Genomic DNA, 21,940 nt, shown 5'->3' with positions numbered 1-21,940 from the left:
CACACTGCTTATATATATCAATATGGGATTAAAGCTTTTTATCTGTTCTGGAGGCCTCCTGATGCCTCTTGTGATCTGTGCTTTATCCATGGCAACAGTACCATTATTATTACCATTATTATAACATGACAGCTCCCAGGTAACCTTTTGAGACAGGGGCACTTCAGTTTGTCTCTATGCAGCTGTTGAGTGCTCAAGTTTTAGACAAAATTATAGTCCTTGAATACATAAATGAGGGATTAAGGACTGAACTAAAAGAATTCATTAAATTGATTAAAATAACCTGATTTCTGATTCTTGACTTGTTCAGATTATCCAATGCTTTCCAGGAGAGATCCTCCTGTTTCTCTTAGGGAGTGAGCCCAGTGTCTTGGGATCATCACCCAGGTGCCTGGCTTAGCTTAACACACTGCTGCTCTTTACCCAGGTTTCAGGAAGTTGTTTCATGGAAGGATTGTTGCTTCTCTTTGCACTGGGGACTTGAAATTCCTTCTTGTCCTCCAAGATGCCCCAGATGCCAGCAGGAGAGAGCACAAGCACATGTGGCCAGCTCATGTCCAGCTTTTCATCCACCAGCACCCCCCAGTCCATCGTGGCAGGGCTGCTCCCAATCCACCCAGCCTGTGCTGGTGCCAGGGTTTGCCCTGACCCAGCATTTTGCCTCTGAACCTCACTAGATTCCCACTGACCCACTTCTCAGACTTGTCCAGTCCCTCTGCATGGCACCCCATCCTTCACATCCCAACCACACCACTCAGCCTGGTGTCATCAGCACACTCCTGAGGGTGCACTCACAGATGACTGATAAAAATATAGGTCAATGTTCATTAGAATGAATGAACATTTTTCTCAGCAATGTTAGCTGGCACTTGAGTGGCAAAGAAAAACAGCAAGAGGAAGAAAAGGGGGTAACAAGGGTTTTCTGGGTGCCAACGAAATCTTGGCAGAGTTTAGTAAGAAATTGAGATGTCTCCCACAGCTGTCTGATTTATTGCTAGGCCAAAGTTGGGCAGAGTCTCACAGAGATGGCATAAGACAGGCCAGGAGACTCTACCAGATTTCATGGCCATAGTGGCAGTTCTTTGTGATTCCATATTATATTTTTTATTTGACAAATAATATTTTAGTAAATAAATATTTTTATAAATAATTTTTTTCTATATTTTCCTTTTTAATCTTAATTTTAGCTAAAACTCAGCTTGAAAAAATTTATACCGTAAGGGAACCCCTGTCATTTTTGTTGAATTACAGCCTGCTAAGACAGGAGTTGTTTTCTAAGAATTTGTGTAGCTACAGGTTTTATAGCAACCCCTTAATGCAGAACCGAATGAAAACAGATCAGTTTTGTGCAGGAAGGCAAAATAATTATCTGACCAAGTTGTTAAGATGGTATTTAGCAAGTTTGCTTGTTTAGTTAGGACTACATCTGTCCTCCTTGCAGCAGTAGTAGCAGTCTAGGGGTTTAAATTTACACCAGAGAGAGTGATTAGAGCAAGTGGAGGGAGTAGGTGTTGGGTGGTTTCACTAAAACAATGTGATCTTTAGTGCTAAACCTGCTTACACTTTTTCTCCCTCTGTTCAGGGTAACCTGCTTTCCACATTTATTTTATTGATGGGGTGCATACTTTTTGAAAGAAACTGAACTCATGTAAAGTAGAAGTTTCTGGAATTCTCTTTCAGGGTCTTCTTCAGCTGTCTTGAGAGGCTGATAATGCTTGGAATAATTATTAAAGTTTTGTTTCTTTTTTTTTTTTTTAAATACTACACTTTATATTTCTTATTCCCTGTTTCCCTGACCTATCTCCTTATGTTTTTTTTTTTTTTTTTAAATTTTATTTTTGCTATCTCTTTTCTCAGATCTCTTTGAAGGGTATGAGCTGTCCTTTTTAAGTGGTGATATTCAAGGGAAATAAAAGGTTAATACAAGATCTGGGCAAATAATGATTCATTTCCAACTGTGCTACCAGCAGAATTGGCTTTCAGCTGCATTGTGTGCTGAAAACTGATGAGTTACAATTGGCTAAAGCTGACAGTGGGGCTGGAACAGCTGTGGTACAGCAGGGCAGCAGAAACTTGCAGAAACAACTGGATTTGTTAAAGCTGAAAAAGAATGTCATTTTCGTCCCCTCTTGTGTAAGTAGGTGCTCTGAAGGTTTTCTTGTGCTGTTAAATGCCTGCTAAGGAACAGCAGGATTTCAGGAACAAAGCTGTTTGCATGTATGTATACTTAGATGGTGAAATGTTTAGATAATTGATTTGGTAATGCTTAAGCTTTAGTAAAGTTTGGGGTTTATTTTCTTTTCTTATGGATTTAGTGCTTGTGGCAGTAAATTTGCTGGATGGACATCCCTGTAGTGCTCCATTTATCCAGGGAGCAGGTCCTGCCAGCCCTGGCCTGGCATTTCCTGTGCCTCTCCTGCCAAGATTCCCTGGAGAGACAATCTGTCTCTCCACCCCACCACCATCCTGTGGAGGTGGGAGAAGTTAAGCTTTGCTGAAAGCTGTGATAGTTTTGTGTTGCACACTCTGGACCATACAAAAGTCAAGTACAAATTCATCTGGTGGCAGTGAAGCTGATTTATGAGAGCACTGTCAGGGAGGGCATTTGCTGTGCCAAGGGAGCTGTGTCTGTGTGGCTGGTGATTCTGGAGAGAAACCAGCTGCTGTTATTCCTACCAGCTCCTCTTTCTGCTCTGCTTCTATTAGGACCAATATTCTACCAGCGAGATAAGCTCTCCTTCTGGAAAAAAAAAAAAAATAGTTTTCTTCTGTGAAAACACATTGGTTTGGCTTGGTTTTGTTTTTAGCACTACCTAGAGTCCTTTCATCTGTCCTGGTGATGTTGCTGCTGCTTCCCCCGAGGCTGCAGCACCCTGAAATGCGTCAGTGCTGCCAGAAATGCTGAGCCCTTCGTTGTTTCCCTAATCCCTGCTGACTCCGTGGTTTCTGGGTGTTAGCAGCAAAGTGCTCACCTCAGTAGCAATTCCACATGGGCCACTGGGCTTCATGGCCTTGCCTGTGTCACCACATGGTGTTAGAACTGGAGAGATCTTCCCTCCAAAGAGAGAAAACAAAGGGGAAGGAAGAGCGTAAGTGGCTCCTCTTACCAGCAGAGAAAGAGGATTTGTTTTCGACGGCTAAGCTGCTAATGCTGAGTGACATCAGGAAAGAGATAAGAGAGCTGCTAAGCCTTTGAGGAGGGTCCTGGGGACAAAGTGCGCTCTCCAAGGAGGATACAAAAGACAAAAGAAAGGAAAATCAAAGCAGCTCTGGAAAGAAAAAGTGAGGCACTCCGAGAGGAAGCTTAGCAGAGAAGATGGGCAGCAGTGAGGAAAGTTGAGATGTCTGTGTGAAGGAAGCCAGGGCTGATAGAGGCTGGTGAAGAACATCCTCCACGTAACAGAGACGAGATCCATAAGCAGCAGGAGAGAAATGTTGAAGGTAAGGGCCCTGATTTTCCTCACCTTCCTCCAAGCTATTTTACTTTAGCTGCCCTCCTTGGGAGAGCTGCATGGCCTGTTCCCATATGAACTCCCCTGGCTTGCATTTGATGGGTAACAAATAAGCTTCCAACACCAAAGGTGAAAAATATCTTCTACTGATGTAATTATTTCCTGAAACAGAAAGAAGTATATGAAAGAGCAGAGAATGCTGTCCAAGACAGAATGTCTTTCTCAAGGCAAGGTATTGCAGAACCAGTAAATGAGTTTGAGTGCTCAGCTGGGAATCCTAAATTACCTTCAGAAAACATTGAAAGAAAGAAAAAAAATTTGCAGTGTGATGAGATTAGATGAACAGCCTGATGTAGAGGTGGCAGAAAATCTGACCTTTGCTCTTGGATGAGTAGACACCAGATTATCCATGGAATGAGAAGCTTCCAGTAAAGGCTGTGATAAGATACCTTTGCATCTCTGATAAACCTGAGAACTTTTTTCAGAGTTAAACAGGATATTCTGAATAATGTTCAGATCATTGATGTTGTTTGAGTAGGACATGATGGAAAGAAATTGTGGAAAAGGCAAAACCAGCTGACTTGAAGAATTCACCAGGATTTCTGGAGTAGATGATGGCTGTTACTGAGCCATTTAACCTCATTCCCTAATGATACCCAGTAATGCTGGAAATGGAGATCTGACACAGCACAGCCCTACACAGCCTTGTGTATTTTGGTATTTCCCCCAGATTGGGTTTATTTTAGCAGGCTGAAATTTTGACATGGGCATGATCTCTCCTTACTCCTTGCCATGGATTTTGCTATATTTGCCATCTGAGCTTCTTGTGTGCTGGACAACACAAAGCAGGGCTGCTTCAAAGCATAATAGTGGACTTGTTATTAGTAGCTTGTTTGTTTGTCCTCGGGCCTATTTATAAAAACAGCCCCAGGCAGGGAATTCTGCCAGCAGCCCAACCACTGAACAATTACAGATCTTTTCTTGGAGCTGTGTTTTCCAATCTATGCAATAATTCAGCAGCAAACCATAGTCTATGAAAGTAGCCATTTTTCTGTGTGGCACTGTTTTTGTTGGTTAAAAAAAAAAAAACAAACCAACAAGAATAGAGTTTCCAAAGGTATCCCTGTTAATGCTAAAAAAATACAAAATTTAACTTACAGGTATCGCTGCCAGGTTAGTAAAACCAAGCCCAGTATGATATGCAGAAGTCAAAAGGAAGTCAAAGTGGTCAAGTAGATATTAATCAAAAACTATACATAGGGTGCAATCTTGAGCAAGGAATTCAAGGGACTGGCACTCATAAAGAACCAGGCTTTCCAGATCCTTCCTGTTAAGTTTAAGAAAAAAACAACCAAAAGATAAAAACCAAAAACCCCACCTCACCAAAACCCAAAAACAACTGTAAGAAAGAAGATTAATCTAATTTTGAAAGGACAATGTAATATCTGGTTTTATTGGTGCTGTGATCACAGAGTTCAGTTCACAAGTGACAGGTGGTTGATTGGGTTTGCATGGTTGCAATGCAGGTGAGGTTTATTTAGTGGGTAGGAAACTACAGGGAGCAAATGATAGACCCTTGTTGGCCAAAATGGGATGGGAGGAAGTTGAAACATTTGGTTTTGTTCATACTAATGTAACAGCATGGAGTATTTTGTGAAAACAGCCTGATAAACAAGCCAGTAAATGAGTCTGGTGAGTCTTATGAAAGGTGGGAATGGCCAAATGAGACTTTGGGGGAAGTCCTCTCCAGTGGAGACAACTTAGCACAAGGTTGGGTCACTCCTGAGTACAAAGTTCAGAAGTCATGAACCAGAACATCTCTGCTTGGAGAATGTGGGTTTGTTAAACAGATTGGTTGTGTTTCAAGGGCTTGAAATGTTCTTTCTGCACTTGAAATATGTGTCTGTGTTTGCTAGATATGACGCAAGGTTTTGGCAGTTTTGCACTTGATTTATAATTTAAGCCTTAAGGAAGACCTAGAATTTGGGATTTAACCCCAAATCACCATGAAATTTGTTAGGGGTTTAGGTGTTGGGGTTTAAAAAACTGTTATTTTATTATAATTTTACTTTATTCTTTCTTGGAGGGAAAACAAAGCTAATCTGCCTGGCTGCTGCCATGGAGAGGTGTGGCAGGGACAATTTGTTCCTTAGATAACTTAGGCCTGCTTAAATAAATACACCCTTGAAGCATTCAATCCCTCTATTGATGTCTGAAGATTGATGCAAATTGTGAAGTAGCTTAAAAATCAACTGCTGTGCAGAGCACAAGGGTTGGAAATGCAGAAACCCTGTGTTTTCCTGTCTACATGTGAAAAGTTGATCTGTTAAAGGTGTGACAGAAGCACAGCCACTGCATCTCCAGGATGTGCCGCAAATTGGAGGGATATGGAGCATGGATGTGGAAGCTCAGCATTGTCTGCTGCTTCTCCTTCACAGCAGCCTAGAAATGTGGTTGAGAAAGGTTTTATCCTAGGAAGGAAACTCTGTCCCTGTTCATTCCTCAGGTTAATGAACAAACACCAAATATGTCATGCTTTGGATGTCATGGCTCAAAATTGAAGTCAACCAGTGCTGGAAAATGTCTATGAAGTGTCTTGAACTAGGAGGTGTGGGAGAGGGAGCAATCCTGCAGCATTTGTAGAGGCTTTTCTCCTATGACTTGTTTACTTTCCCAAATGAAAACTAATATCTAATATTGTATTAAGGAGTAGATGCAGACTTTAACAATAAAGTTTTAAGTTCTTCAAAGTCAGTGACCTTTTATATTTTTGTTTTCTTTTCATCCCCTCCCCCTGCCTTTTACTTTGTCTTCTTGAGAGTTTAAAAATGGGGAGCAGCAGAATTGTAGCTTTCAGTCTCAGTTCCTCCTTTTTGCACAAAGCCCTTGTTGGATTGCCCTGATCTCCTTCCCTACAGATTATTCAGCCACTCTTCTTATAAAAGGTTAAGATCTGATGGTGTTGAAACCTCTTGTTTACAATCATTGCAGAACTGTAGTATGGAAATTTCCATCTGCAGCAAGATTAAAAAAAAAAATCCCTGCTGTTTTTGTGAACATTTGGATCCAAATAAAGAAATAGTGGTTGAATCAAGCATGTTAATTCTGACTAGCACACACAGTGTGTTCAGCCAAAGAGGTCTAAGCTAATACCCCCATACTCTGAAGGAATTACCTTATTCTGCTTCTCCAGGAGCCACAGTCTCACTTGCAGAGGTATCTGATAATCTTTGTATTGAGGTCCTCTAAAGTGCAGTGCTGCCTTCCTTTGGAGATATGATCAAGGTAAAAAATCACTGACTTTGGTGCCAGCTGTGGGTTAATTTTTCTTGTTGTTCAGCTCTTCCATCTGTTTGGGCAATGCCATGTGCAGGGATGTACTTTTGGAGAGTAGTGTTCATAGTGCAATGTGCCAGTGACAAATTTAAGTCTATGATTTGATTGATCCTACAAGCCTTTTGGAGAAACCAGATTATTATCTTCTCTAAAAGCACCACCAGAGCTACTTATATTTCATATACCGTGCTCTGTGCATATCCAGTATTACAAGAGGTGTAATTTCACAAAGAATTTGGATTTTCCATATCAGTGCAGAGCACACACGATACAGCCCCCACTGCCCTGCAGCCACAGCTGCCTGTCCTGCTCCTTCCAGAGCCCAGCAGGGCAGCAGCTGTGCAGTGCTTTCACTGGGCACAGAAGGGCTCCCTGCTTGCATTTCAAACTTGCTCTGAAGACTCTGATATTTTCTCTTAACACAGCAACAGCAATTTAAATTCTGGGCTTAACTTCTTGACAGAAGCAGATGACAAAAAGCAAACTTGATGACAAAATGCAGGGTTGTGGTTTTGGGAAGAGGTTCTTTCCCAAGCTGAGGCTTTTCAGTTGTGTACATGTTCAGGGTTGTCACTGGGCCAGTCTGAGAAGGAGCATTTGATACTTTTGTGAAGCTGGTCCATGTGCTGCTGGGAGGCAGGACCTGACTGATTCCTGTCTTGTGGCTGAGTGCTCAGTGCTCACTGCAGCACCTTTGGCCACTGCCTAGTGAGCTCAGCGATCTCAGCATCTTCAGGCTGCTCTAAATGACTGTGGTTTTGCACAAGACCAAAACTGAGGGTGTTCCATGCCCTCTATTTTGCTTTTGGGACAAGTTATAATTACTCTGCTCTTTCCTTTGTGAGCCCTAACCCAAAGCAATGCATAAGCAATAATAATCAAGGTTAATAATTCTACACTATAGTGATTGATATTTTCAGAGGCCTCTACCAGCATTACTCAGTTAACTGCCACAACATTTCTGCTGTAAATGAGCATTAGGCTCATTTTTATGTGGGAAACCTTTTGCTGAAGAGCAGGGCTGTGTTGAAAGCATTAGTGAAACAAATGGTGGTGTTGGGGTGGATTCCAGCCATGCCTTTTGCCAGAATGAGGCAGGATGCCTTGGCTTTACCTGGCAAGGGAGAATATATGAGAATACATTACACCTGCTGGGAAGGGCAGGCACCTCCCCACAGCACCCAGGAGGGCTGTGCTCTGCCATGTGTGTTTGCAGCTGTGCACTGACAGCTGCAGGTGCTCTCCTGTCAGCTAGCAGTGAAGGTGCCTGGCTGTTCTCTGCTGCTGTGCTGATCACTTGCAGAGGTGTTCCCTCGTGCTCAGTAATTTGCTGGTGCAGGGCACGCTGGAACAGATAGGCAGCATTTGTCTGGGGGAATGAGGAAACCCTATAAAAATCATGAATTTACTTCTAATCTGACTGCCTTTGGGCTGCCAGGCTCCATGTGAAACATCTGTGGCACATGGAACACACCGTGGCTGCTTTTAGACTGTTGTGGTTTTTTTTCAGTCATGGAGTTGCTCCCCTGGCAGCATCCCTGTGGTAAAGGCAGGTGGATGTTTAAAGGGAGAATGTGGATATCCAGAGCCAGTATAATCAATATTCTCACCTCATGGATTTCTGGATCAGCTCTGCCCTGCCTCAGGTACTTTTCTAAAGGATGCTCTGCAAGCTCGTGTGTGGCAGGATGCCACCCCTATGCCACTACTGGAGCTGGACTATGGTCACTCCAGCTTTACCAGCACTGGGAAAGGCAGTGAAGTGGGAGGAAGGTTTCTGTATTCTATGCTATTTCTAAAGCCACAGCTTCGAAAACAACAGAAAAATCAATTTCACAGCTTTTTTTCTCCAGACAGTTCCATTGTTTTTGTTTACATCAAATCTTCCTTGTTGGTATAGAAAGAAAAATCTACAGTGGAGGAGAGAATATCTTAAAAATAAGAAAAATTCCCACACAACTTTGGAGGAGATTAAAAGAAGTTTTCCAAGTTTAATTGTTGCAGAGAGATGCGTTGTAAGGTACATCTGAGTTTGCATGCGTGGCTTTGCCTGGTAAAACAAAGGCATGTTAAAGGCAGATCCTGGCAGTGGTCAAGCCAGTGGGATTTTTGCCAGTGATTTTAATCAGAGCCAGAATTTCACCCTAGGTCTATAATCTTGTGTAATCTCCCTTTGAAGTCACATGGATTTTTAACCAATGTCTTATATAACACCAAAACAATTCACTATCCACCCCATAATGTCTGTTTTCCTTTGTAACCAAAACTAAATGTTCCAAACCAAGTTTTCCAATACCTGAGGTGAGATTGAATTAGAAATCTTTTTTCCCCCCATTTTTCCAAAATATTTGGTGTTTATAGAGTCACTTTGAAGCTATGGGTGTAGTCTTCTGTTAAACCCCTTGTCTGACCTTATAGCTAACCACGTTTGAAGCCTGATGTTTGGGACAAAGATTTATGTTCTTTCTTTCCAACCTGAATTCTTCTCTGATCTCACAGTCCTGCTTTAGATCTTACAGAAATGCCTTTTAGGCTCATCTGCTGATTAAGAAACTGATAAGCTGCTGAAAACACAGTTTGTCCCATTAAAATGAATAAAATTATCAATCCTAATAATTCCTTGTAAGAATTTGAACTTGGGGTTTTTTGTCTGAGTATTTGGGGTCCATTAGCCAGTAACCAGCTCTACTGAAACCTGAGGAAATTCCATTTCCAGCTTAAATAACCCCAGAATTTCACTCTATCATCAATGCAACATCTGGGATGTTTAAGACTGCAGGTGTGTCTTGAGCTTGCTGAACTAAAAGAGAGAAGGTGATATGAAAATATGTTCAGTACAGTAATAAAATGCTTCCATGTCAGAGACAATTAGAGGAGTATCACACAAAACCACTGTTTTGAGACAAGAACTCCTGTGTAATTTTGAAAGGAGTTTTTTCTTTCAGATCTTAAAGATTATGAATATCTGGAGGTTTTCAAGACAAGGCTGGCCAAAGCCCTGTGCACCCTGGTTGAAGTTCCCTGTTGACCTTACTTTCAGTAGGAGCTGGGTCTAAAGACTTGGAAATTCCTTCCCCTTTGAATTGTTTTATGATCTTGAACCATGCACAGATCTGCTTAAATGAGCATTAGTGAATCCTTGTCCAACACAGACTATAAATTAGCAGGTGACAGTACACAGGTTGTCTTTCCAGTGCATTTTGGCTTTAAATTCTGCATTTCCAGAAAGCAATCTTTAATAAAAGTCAGAAGGTATATCAGTGACAGAGGCAATTCTCAATTCCTGACCTGATGGCCTGATAATACAGTCTTCCAGGCCTGAGGAATTGTAACCTACATCTGGGAAGACTTTATAATTCACAACAGTATCTTAATTCACAAGTAGAATTGCTATTGACCTGGTTTATATACACATATTATAATTTTAAAACAGTTAAGAAAATTTTCTGGCTGTATTAATCTATTTTTATTGTCAGTTTAATGAGTTACTTTTTTTACCTTATAGCAATACCTTGGTGGTTTGGGTTTTGTTAAAAATAACTGACTGACAGTTTCTGTTTCTTTGTGGCTTCTTAATTTGTGTGATTTTTATCTTGATATTTTTTTTAGCTGTGTGTTTCCTTTTAGTTCTTTCCTTTAAAGAAAAACCTGTGGCTTTGCAGTTCAGTCAGGTTTGAATGAATTGGCAAATATCTGACTCAAGCTAAATTTGCTGCAGAGCACATCTTTGTAAAGCCATGAGTTCTTTTTGTTGAGGGTTAACTTTATATTACTTTGATTTGAATGCCTCAGCCTGGGAATTGTTTCAAGTGGTGGATTAAGAGGTTTGTCTAAACTACTTAGGAATGCAGGATTTGCAATAGAAGGTGAAATAATTTGTCAGCTGCATCTGGTAACCTGCCTGCAGCAGTTGTCAGTCTCTGGCTGTGGTGGAAATTTGTTCTCTTTTTCTCAGCATCCCTTGTACAATTGGGCTGGTTACTTGTACAATGCAGCATAGGATAACTGTAGGAAAACAGATTGTGTTTTTAAAGAGTAATTAAGCTCCTTACACTGTAAATTTGAGCCATATTGTAAAATTTAAAATTTGGTACGGAATGTTTCAGACCAGGTTTTTGTTCTCCTCCTGCCAAAAATGGACAGAAGGCTTTACCCTCTTTTCTAACTTTTCTGAAGTAATGTGCTTTTCTCTATAGAAGTCAATATAGTTGAGAGCAAAAGAATGAATTAGGTTTAGTGAAGTACACAACAACTAATTTAAGAAAATAATTGCTAATCAAAAGATGACCAGAATTAGAAATCAGTGAATCAACATCTGTTTGGTTGAAATAAGGCTGCATTTTTACATGAGATGACCATGGGCTCAGTACCACTCTGGGATCCACCATTGGTAACCTGAGAGTTAAAATCTGCATTGATATTTGGGAATTGGGGGCCAAAGAAAGCATGTCCTGCTGTCCTGACTGCCATCCCTGACCTGTCATCACAAAGGCCTTTCCTTATTGTCATCCTGAGGAATGCTTCCATCAGGGACAGAAAGATGGACATAGAACAATATAATCTCTCTGTCTAGCTCCCAAATGACAGCCAAACAGGAGGGTTTTTTCTCCATTTCTCTTTTAATTTGTCTTTTCAGAGAGTACAGGCTGTAATCAGTCATGTGGCTTTTCTTTTACTGTCAGCACCTGAAGGAAAATCTTAAATTGCCAAGCACTGCTATAAATTGGACAGGTTGCTGCATGGCTGCTTGGGCATTGTACCACGCCTGTGTTTCTCCAGCTAAAACAAAAGGAATAAAGAATTGTGTTGAAATGAAAGCTTTCCATTTTTGGCTGCTTTGAATTCTCTTTCCTCACTTCTACATTTGTAACAAAACCCTTTTGAAGACTCTGTTTACTACTTTGATTGTAATCAGGGCAGTGTTTCTGTATCTAGAAACTCCAAAACTTGTTTAATTATTAAATGTCATACCATGCCAGGGTCATATTTCACCCTTGCACTCTCAGAAATTCTTTGTTACATAAATATTTTCACAGCAAGCCCGCTGTGGTGGAACAGGGCTTCCTTCAGTGTTACCCAGAGGGTGTGTGAAGGAAAATCCATGAGCAGCAAGGCAGCCAAGGGCAGTGCTGGGGCTGGGTGTTGCAGTGCAGCCAAAGCCAGTTCACCTCTCCAGCTGCACTCTTCAGCCAGTTCCATAACCCATGAGAAGATTGAGGAGGGTGTGTTGGCTGAGGAACATCCATGAGTCAGGAAGCTTTCAGCTCCTGAGCCTGGGATTGACTTTATGGACACTCTTTGTGTCCATGTTCTTACCAAACAAAATGGAAAGTGCTCTTGGGTTTTGCAAGAATGCTTACAGGTGGCTGAAGTGTTTGATGAACAGCCTGGGTGGGATCTTAGCCTGCTTGGAGCATTTTGCTGTGAAAACATAGCATAAAAAAGAGATCTGATCAGAAAATCTACTTGACCTGTTTGTGACTTGAACTTTGCACTTTTTCTGGAGCTCTCTTTGCTTCAGATGGCCCCTGGGTCTTGCTGGAGGGAAGGTGTGGGATCTCAGCACCTCAGGACTGATGTGCAGAGTGGCCGAGACCACCCTTGGGGGGCTCGGGAGTCCTGGAATGTTGCCAGAAGTGTCTGGTGGCTGGACTTTGATCCTGCACGGGAGACAACACCTGTATGAGGATGGGAGGATTTCACTGGGGTGAATGGTGAAGGGATGGGTTAATTAGAGTGTAAAACACAGGGTTTAGGATTTCTGTACAGGGGGGTCTAGAGAAGTAAGATGGAGGAATTGGGGCGTGTCCTGTCCTCCTTCTTCTTCTTCTTGGCCTCCATCTTCTGTGGTGATGGTGACACTTTGGGATTGGTTATTACTAGAAATGCACTGATCAATAAGGGTGACAGGTATTGGAGGAAAGAGGTAAATATTGTATACGTAACTTTGAGTATAAAGATAAGTGACCGCCCCGGGGGCTCTCAGTGTGCTCATGGCTGGCTGCTGTGCAGACCTCTGTCGGGCCGAGAGAAAATCTTTTAGATAAACAATTAATAAACACCGAAGATCGAGAAAAAACCTAAAGCCTCTTCTCGTCCTTTGAAGCGCGGGCTGTCCAAGGCCACCCCAGGCCTTTCCAGGCCATAAATCAGCCAGGAGAAATCCGGCAGGAAGGTACAGTTTCTGCTAAAATAAGGCCACATTTCTGGTGCCAAACAAGAGGACTTGAGACACAGAGGTTGGCAGCACCTTGCTCATTCACTGTGGGAGCAGAGGATGGCCCAACCCCTTCTGTCCACGAATCTCATCTGAGGGAAAATGGATTTGATGTGATTGCAGGAACAAGAATGGCTGTCAGTATGTATGTGTTAGCTCATCTGCTTCAGGGGTTGTTTACTTTGTTAATTATGTTATTTGTTGAAAACTGTAGACTTTGCATAGAGTCCTGTTTGTGGAATGTTGTTTGGTACCACAAATTGAATACCTAAGCACTGAATGAAAGGCAAAAACAGCTATTACAAATTTTGTTGTTGTAAGAATATATTGAAGACTGCAGCATGTGAGAGGGCTCATGGGGCACTTAAAGTCAGGACTATTCAAATATATATTTTTCTTTCCATTTATGTTATGTGGGGTGAAGGGAACCAGATGTGATGTTACAGAACTGTATTTCATTCCTGCTGGGAATCATCAAACAGTTCATGACTGTCTGTTGTGGGAGAAAACAATTGAAATGGATTCAGCCTTTATGAAATCAAAGCCAAGGTCTCCAGCCCCATTGTTGTGACACATTCTCTGGAAGGTGGATTCCCATTCTGGATCCTAGGAGATCCCTCAGCCCAGGATCTGGCATTAAAGCACGATAAGTGCTGCTGGGCTGGACTGAGGCCATGGATGGCAGATGGTCACAAAATTCCACAGGATCAATGGAAAGAGGGAATGGCTGCTAAAGCAGCAGCTGGTGCTTCCACAACCAACTGTCCCACCCTGGCCCTGCACACACAGGTGTTCAGGTGAAGCTCTGCCTCTGCTGAATCCACATGGGAAGAGGAGATAATGCTGCAATTTTCCTTATCCTAGACAACCCTTTCCATGAAAGTGGAACATGTGGGATGCTATAAAACTGAGATACAGCCTCCAAAGCTATCAGATCATCTCTGGCTAAGCTCTTTTTGATAGAAGCTTTTACTAGAAAGATCTACCATCTCCCAGAGCAGCAGGTCCTTCAGCATCCCTTGGCTGTCTCCTGAACTTTGTGGTGTTACTGACAGGAAGTGATCCCTGCTGTCCAACCTAAATCTTCCTTCCTGCAAATTAAGTTAATTTGTCTTTGTTCTTGCCTTACTGACCATGGGGATTATTTTACCAACCACTTACATGTTTATTTCTTGTCTTCTCTTTCCCAGTGTGGAAACCCCAGTTCTATCAGCACATAGACCACATGTAATAATCCTCCTCTGGCTCTCTGCACTGCTCCACTTTGGAGCACTGCGTTTTCAAGATGCTCTGGACAAACAAGATCTAAAATTGGACTCACAGAAGTCTTATGGTGTGGGAAAATTGTCTAAATTGCCTGTCTGACAGCTCTCCTAACGTACCCATTTGGATACATTTGGGGTTTTTTTCAGTTTCATGTCACTGACTCATCCTGGAGTAGTTCTCCCTTTTAGCAGCCTGGCTAATGGCCAGTTGCTCCCTGCTTCATATTTAGGTGTTGCCTCCTTCTTTCTCTAACCTGTTGAAGCTGAATTTTCCCCTTCAAGGAGACACAGGTTTTTTTCAGCAGGATGGGATGTGTGGACCTTCACAGAGGCACTGAAGAGCAGCCTGTCCCAGTCCCTGTCCCTCAGCCCGGCACACTGAGCAGCACCAGGTGCTTCTCCAGGAGTCAGACACAGCCCAAGCTCTCACACTGAGCACTGAAATGACCTTCCCCACACTCAGAGAAATGATTTCTGTCACACACAGAGAAAGGTTAAATCACAGCCATCTCAGCAACCTCAGCCTTTTAGGCCCAGCCTTGTAGCTGTACAACATTTCAATAAGATGTTCACAGCTCCACACCAGATCCCCTAAGTGGGAGTGCACAGACTCCCTTGGGGAAAAAAATTCCACAATATCCCTTGGATAATGCCACTAGAATAATGCCACTGTGTCATCTCAAAACTCCTAACATCTAATGTATTTCAACAACTGGCTTTGATATTCTGTTGCTATTTCTTCTAACCAAAACTTTTTTATTTGTTGCTTTCACTGAAGGAACAAGATAATATTAAAAAACAGGAAACAAAAGAGAGAAGAATGAGATCCCAAGATATAACACAAAGAAATTTGCTTTGATTTTCTTCTCTTCTCTCCTTTTTCCCCCCCTCCCATATTTCAATTGTTTATAAATCTATCATGGTTCTTACAAACTCATAAAAGGAATCGTGCCGAATAATTCTTTAATTTTTCAAATTAATTTCTTTAATATTATTTCCCAGTTGTTTAATGCATTGTATTGTTACTTTGGGAACATCTCTTCTAGGTTACTCCATTTGCAAGCACATAGTTTTACCCCCAGTGAAAAGCAGATGTCTCCAAGCAGCATTGTACAGGAATTTTTTCAGATATGAAACAAAGTTATCTCAGCAATGCCATTCTTTCCTTAATCAGCAGTGGGTATGTAAAAAACAGCTTCATCTGGTTATGGTGCTCTGCAGTTTATTAAACTCTGTAACTTTTGGGAGTACTTAATTTTGTTTAGCTGAACTGTTGATACACTGCAGTCAACTCAGCTGCTGATTTTTGGTAATAACTCATTTACCTGCATTTCTATTTGCCACTTTTTTTGCTTCCTCTTATTTCTGCCGTTTCATAATTTTGCTTGGCCAACTAACACACATATAAAACACAGTCTTTAACCTTCATCTTCATCAGAAATCTGTTCCCCATTAGCCATCATCCTCATTAGATATCTGTTCCCCATCTCTTAGGCTCACACTCTGGTTTCACATACAGGATATACAATTTACCCCAAACACATCCTAAAATGCACATATTCCAGCATGATTACATCTCCTCTCAGTGTGAGTGTTGTTGCCATGTAGATCAAGCCTATGAGATAAATTTTAGTTCTCCAGGGGCTCAAGTAAGCCAAACACTCCAGTGAAGTTGTATGTGAGAAAAACAAGGCAAAATTCCAAAATTACCATTCATATCTACAAAAACAACCCGAGAAAAACACATCAGACACCCATGTAAAGCTTTATAGGCATCATTACTGGCCAGAGGTTGAGCAACTGAGATGTGCACATTTCTTGTAAGAGCTACTGAAGGAAGTGACAATCTATAATTTAGCTTATTTTTCTATGTAGGAATGCAGCATGAGCAAAGGCAAACATGATTGACAGCCCATATATAACTCAATATGCTTCGCTTAGGAGATCTTAGAGCATTGTAATTAGTGAGAAACAAAATACATGTTTTTGCTGAGGAGCTGTCACCAGCTCAAGTCACAGGAATTGCATTTTCAGTTTGAAAGAGCGCAGATTTAATTTAGAGAATTCAGTTTAATGTTATCCCAAATGACATTGAGCTTTGCTAGTGAAGGAGCCAAGAAAGCCCAAAATGACCCACAGCACAAATACTGTTTGCTAACAAATATCATGTATTAATATCAATAGCAATCCAGAGTCTGTATTGCATTGCCAACAACAGCAAACTCCACAGGTCATGTTTCCCTAATGATATTCATGAATATTTTTCACCACAAAAAGTATTACATAAAACTAAAGGAATATTTGTATCAGCTATAGCAACTGAGAACAACTCCTGGAAAAACATCCTACCTGCCTGTAGTACCTCAACATCTTAAAGTGGTAATTTGGGTCTCTTTGTTTATCCTACATGGTTAAAAGGTTTTTGAGTAATTCCTAAATAATGCCACCTTCAAGCCAAAAAGATCTGAATTCTGGAGCCAAGGCAGCCCAGCAGACAAACCCTCAGGGTGCTGGGAGCAGAAGGAAACTCTGAAGCCACAATGCTATTCAGAAGTTTGAAAATAAGCTAGGAATTTCCCCCAGGAAAGCTCTGCAGCAAAGAGGCCTGGCTGAGCTGCCAGCTGCTGGGGAAATGTGAATCTGGACAGCTCTTCAAGGGCCTTCACCTGCTGCCAAGGAGCTGCAGGTCTGCTCCCATTCCTGAGCTGCCAGCAGGCTGAAGTGGTCTTTGACACACACTGGGTAAATTAGCATTAAAATGAAAAGCAACAAATTGAAAATATTATGCAGATGGAGGGAGAAAGTGGCCTCAAATTAGGATTTTCCAGGCTGCAACTGATTTGTGGCTTGTTGTTCAATTACTCTGGGTTTATTAGATCATTACTATAAACAGACTCATTAAGCCACTGCAAAACTTGGTGAAGCTGCTCACCTGGCATTCATTTCTATGGAATCACATCCAATATTTGTAGGCCAAAGATTGCCATCAGAATTCAGAGAAATGCTGGTGGGTTTAATAAAGAGTAACATTCAAATAAAACTTCTCATGCCCAGAGTTCTACAAACAAGTCCTAATTCCAAATAGCTCCACCAGGGAGATAGCAACAAATGCTTCTCCTTTTTAGAAACTAAGGAAAGAAAAGCAGAGAAAGTCATTCCTCCAGAGTCACTGCAGGGGCAAGCAGGAGGTAACAAGCTTTAGATCTTTAGTTAGACTGGTTGGCACAAGTGTTGGATCTGCCCAAGCCCTTCTTTTACCACAGCTCCCAGATCTGAGAGAATTCCTGGTCACCAGCTCTGCGTCTGTGTCAGCACTGCCGACTGAAACTTCAACAGGAAGACGTGGAAATACTTCCTAATGAAACAGTTTGGCAGCAAGGAGAGTTAAGGACCAATTCTCCATGCAGGCTTGGCACACAAGTCTCATTAAAGTTAACAACAGATATGAGACTCGTGTGCAAGGGAAAGTGATTAGAGCCTTAAATCCAATCAATGTCATGTTTGCCACATTGTTCCACTTCAACAACTCCTTTACTGCCCACACTGATGCTGCTTTCCCAAGGAAGTTAATTTGTACTTACAGTTTTCTTTCTGTGGCCATTTTTTTTAAATGAGAAATTTAAACATTATGTGTTCAGTGTCTCACGGGCTCGTGGTGGTTGGGATTTTTTCTCAGGTAAACTGGTAAGCAATAAATCATCTGCTTTTTTTTTTTTTTAAGTTAGCTGACAGCTGATTTCCTTCCTCTTTCTCTTTGAAGATCTGAACTCTTCTTTTGTAGTTGTTTGTTGAACTACTGGCCCAAGGTCTGGTACAGTTCTCAAACTTTTGCAGCTCTGCGGTTACAGAACTTATTCTAAGATCTCAGGAACTGCAAACTCACGCCAGAAAGTAAACAGCTCTAGCAGCAGGACAAAGAGCAGGGTTTTCTTTATTCTTTTGCACACAGGTTGGTGATTGCCAAATATCCGCATCAGGTTTGGGGCCTGAACTGCTCGAGCTCGTGTTTGAGATTTCAAACACAAACTGTTCATGATTAACACAGTGCAAAGCATGGCTCTGTTTCCAGTTGTTGTCTTCACGAACTTTTTCACAGGGCTTTCAGCTTCCTCTTTGGTCTTTACAAGTTACACAAGGACTTCTCAGTTTGAATTCCTCAAGGAGAGATAAACAGGAGGCAGAGAAATCAAACTAGACTGGCCTTGCTCTCAGTGCCTTGCTATTGGATTTCATAAACCATTTGTTTAAGCATATTTGTCTTTAGTGGTTAAGAAAATCATCTCTGGGGTTGCTTTAGTTGGCAAAGGTACCAATCTGTAGAGAACATGCTGTGCATTATGTATGCCTAGTGCTGTTTTATGGACTATCACAAATCAAAGAAGACTTGTTTGAATTTCATCAGATGCCTCTGGCTACCCCAGTCCAAATTCATATATAAGGCCTTTTTATAAAAATATGCAAGAAAAGTTGAAAGAATATTGGTAAGATTACAAAGTCAGTGCCTCAAAAGCTGAGAAACATTTGGACACATGTAGCTTGTCCAACTTCAGTTCTTTTCTGCAGGTCCATCAGGATGCCCATTTATCAGCCTGTAAGCTGCCACTGGGGCTGTGCTAAGGTACCCTGCCAGACCTTAGCTTTCCTCATTGACACTGGGATGCTGCTGCTGTGCCCTCTCTGGAGAGGATATATCAGACACAAACAGTGACATGTTTTCTGCCAAAGGACTCCAGGCAAATTGGTGTTTTCCCATGGAGTGCAGGCCCCATGTAGATGCTGTGGCAGATGTCAGCCTTGTGCCCTCATCCATGTTGTCTCAGATGGCAATAAGGACCTCTATTTCAGCCACTGAATGACCCCCTTGACATCTTCTATCCTGGGAATTCAAACACTCGGTTATATGGAGGCATTTGTGGTGAAACACCTGAATTTAGGTGTCTCAGTCTTAGTTGGCTCCTGCTCACAATGTCAGTTTACCCAGTCCTGTTGCTTTCTTCAGGAGGAATTGATTCTGTTTCATCTTCTGCAGGTGGACAGGCAGTGAAGTCTCTTTTGCCCATTCCCAGTAAAGCTGTGTCACTCACACCCTCTGCCTTCAGCTACTTTGCCCTGTCCCTGCCTCATGGCTGCTTCTTGATCCCAACTTCCATTCTGTGGATGTCTGAACTCAGTTTCAGTCTCCTTGTCCAGCAAGTATTAGATTCTGTGCTCTACCTCTCAGTCCCTTGCTCCTTTTGAGAAATTCTCAGGTACCACAGCTGCTTACTTGTTGGTCTGGCCACATTATCTCCCACATTTTTACTCCCCTGTTTGAAGGGGCTCAGTTTTTCAGTCCCACTGCTTCCCGTGCTTGTCCAATGTAAGCATCCCTGTATAAAATAGTTTAATTTAGGTACATTTTTGTATAGAGAACAGAAATATTTGCCTTATGCAGTCTGTCCTGCCAAGCCATAACTCTTAAACCCAACCCAAGGAGGAGCTAGAAATCTCCCTCTAAAATTCACCAGAAAATTGTTTCTAAAAAGAAATAGTCTCTGCAATATTTTTTAGGAATGGCTTAAATATTTTGGCTGAAGTTTTCTCAGATAGTTCCTCCTTGGGCAGACGCTGGTTTGGAAAATTTCTGCTCTTTCTCATTACAGTTTGGCAAGACTTGAAGGCAACTTAAAACAGGTTGCTAAAATAGCAGTTGCAAAATACTAGATTCAGATGCAATCCTTGTTTTGAGCATGTAGCTGTAGCTGAACCATACATCAAGCCTATGACTTTACAACTGGTTTTGTAATGTATTAGAGGCACTGACTGGCTGTACAGCTTTCTGAGTAGCTGACACAGAAAATACCTCTTAGTGATTTTCATAAACTGAAGAAATTTAGTAGTGGGATAAGATCAATATGGACAGCTCTGCATTGTCCTGTTACCTCATTTCCACAATGAAAAAAAAAAAAAAAACTACATGAAATTGGCCAGAGAGCTTAGCTTAATCTGCTGGATGTTTGTGGTTACATCTGGAGGAACAAGCTGATCTGGTGGTTGCTTAGGACAACAAAATGAATGTCTCAAAAATTCTGTGTGCAGTGGCACTGGTTGCCATGAGCATGTTGATGGGGTATGTGCAGGGATGTTTGTGAGAGACAGAAACTTGGACATACATCCCTGAGGTGCTGTGTTTGCTTTTTGTTCCATGGCTGATGCCAGTTCTTTCCAAAAGGTGCTCCTCTGTCAGCTTTGGCAGCTGCCATCTCCAAAGGTTTCATGCTACAGGGATCTGCAGAGCATTCATTACACCCCATAGGCAGGGATCCACTACAGTCCTGGGCACAGCACAGCTTCAGCAGAGGGTCACTGAAACCAAAACCCACCACCATGATGTGCTGCAGGAAAGGGGCTGCAAGACTGCTACCAGTTTGTTTGTCTGAAATTTACTTTCCCAGCAGGAAGGATTTGTTAGGTAATCTTCTGAAGTGGCCCTGGAAATGGAACCACACATAAAAAGATGAAAGCCAGAAAGCACTTTCACATGGAGGGAAGGAGGGAAGGAAGGAGGGAAGGAAGGAAGGAGGGAAGGAAGGAAGGAGGGAAGGAGGGAAGGAGGGAAGGAGGGAAGGAAGGAAGGAAGGAAGGAAGGAAGGAAGGAAGGAAGGAAGGAAGGAAGGAAGGAAGGAAGGAAGGAAGGAAGGAAGGAAGGAAGGAAGGAAGGAAGGAAGGAAGGAAGGAAGGAAGGAAGGAAGGAAGGAAGGAAGGAAGGAAGGAAGGAAGGAAGGAAGGAAGGAAGGAAGGAAGGAAGGAAGGAAGGAAGGAAGGAAGGAAGGAAGGAAGGAAGGAAGGAAGGAAGGAAGGAAAAGATTAACCATTAGCTAGTGGATGGTGCTGGTGCTGGGCAAGCTCTGCCTTGGAAGATCACAGGGTAAGGCTGAGACATTTTGAGGGATCCTGGCTGGACTTCCTTTCAGCTGGGATGTAATCTGGAGTCTGACACAACACCTGGATCATCACTGACTGGAGTAGATGTTGGACTTGGACCTGGGGAAGGAAACTCCATCATGGAAAGGCACTGCTGATGTCTCTTTGGTGGTAGGAAAAAGAATTGTTCCTGCAGGCAGCCACATAGCCCCATCCTGTGCTCCTGTCATTGTAAGGACTTGTCCTGGATGACTCTTTGGACAAGATGCCTGTTAGGAATAAGTTTGTACAGAAGAAAGGGGAATAGTTATTATTCTTACCTAAAAATAAGCACAGTATGGAGCTTCACAGTGCATTTAAATATAGTCCAGTCAGTGGTCACTTCCTTCCCTGACCTTGAAATCTAGCATTTGAAATTGTGTTTTCCAGGCAGTTTGTAAGGGTTTCATTTTCTTCTTCCAGATGCTTTCTGCTTCCCTTCTTCCTGCCCTAGAGCAAATAAACCAAACAAGCTCCTTTTCTACTGATGCTGGAGGTGTTGTCAGTGTATCAAACAAAAATCTGACTTTACAGTGTAGCTTCCAATGGCAGTGAAAGGCTGCACTGCAAAGTTCAAGTTAGATAATTTCTCTTGCTCCTTTCCCAGAAACAGTCTCTGCTGATAAACTTTCAGTGGAAATCTCTGCTGATGCTCTGAAGAGAGGTAATCAGACTCTGAGCACCAAGGAATGAATTCTGTATGGAAAATCCTTTTGTAAAAAAGCTTT

The 21,940-nt window shown here is 42.0% G+C and overlaps 1 protein-coding gene across 2 annotated transcripts in view; it reads left to right on the top strand.

Annotated features, from left to right (window-relative positions):
- Positions 1 to 21,940, top strand: part of PRKAG2 (protein kinase AMP-activated non-catalytic subunit gamma 2) — a 221,110-nt gene that overhangs the window by 19,915 nt on the left and 179,255 nt on the right. The window contains exon 1 of one of the 2 annotated variants that reach the window (XM_063179570.1): positions 3,418 to 3,441. The exons of the other annotated variant lie outside the window; for it this stretch is intronic. Coding sequence (XP_063035640.1) covers positions 3,433 to 3,441 — 9 coding nt within the window. The 5' untranslated portion in view covers positions 3,418 to 3,432. Of the gene's footprint in view, positions 1 to 3,417; positions 3,442 to 21,940 lie in introns of those variants that run through there. 2 annotated transcript variants of the gene reach the window in all.

Source organism: Melospiza melodia, chromosome 1 (assembly GCF_035770615.1).
Source record: "Melospiza melodia melodia isolate bMelMel2 chromosome 1, bMelMel2.pri, whole genome shotgun sequence".
Taxonomy (NCBI): domain Eukaryota; kingdom Metazoa; phylum Chordata; class Aves; order Passeriformes; family Passerellidae; genus Melospiza; species Melospiza melodia.
This window is presented reverse-complemented; position numbering and strand designations above follow the sequence as displayed.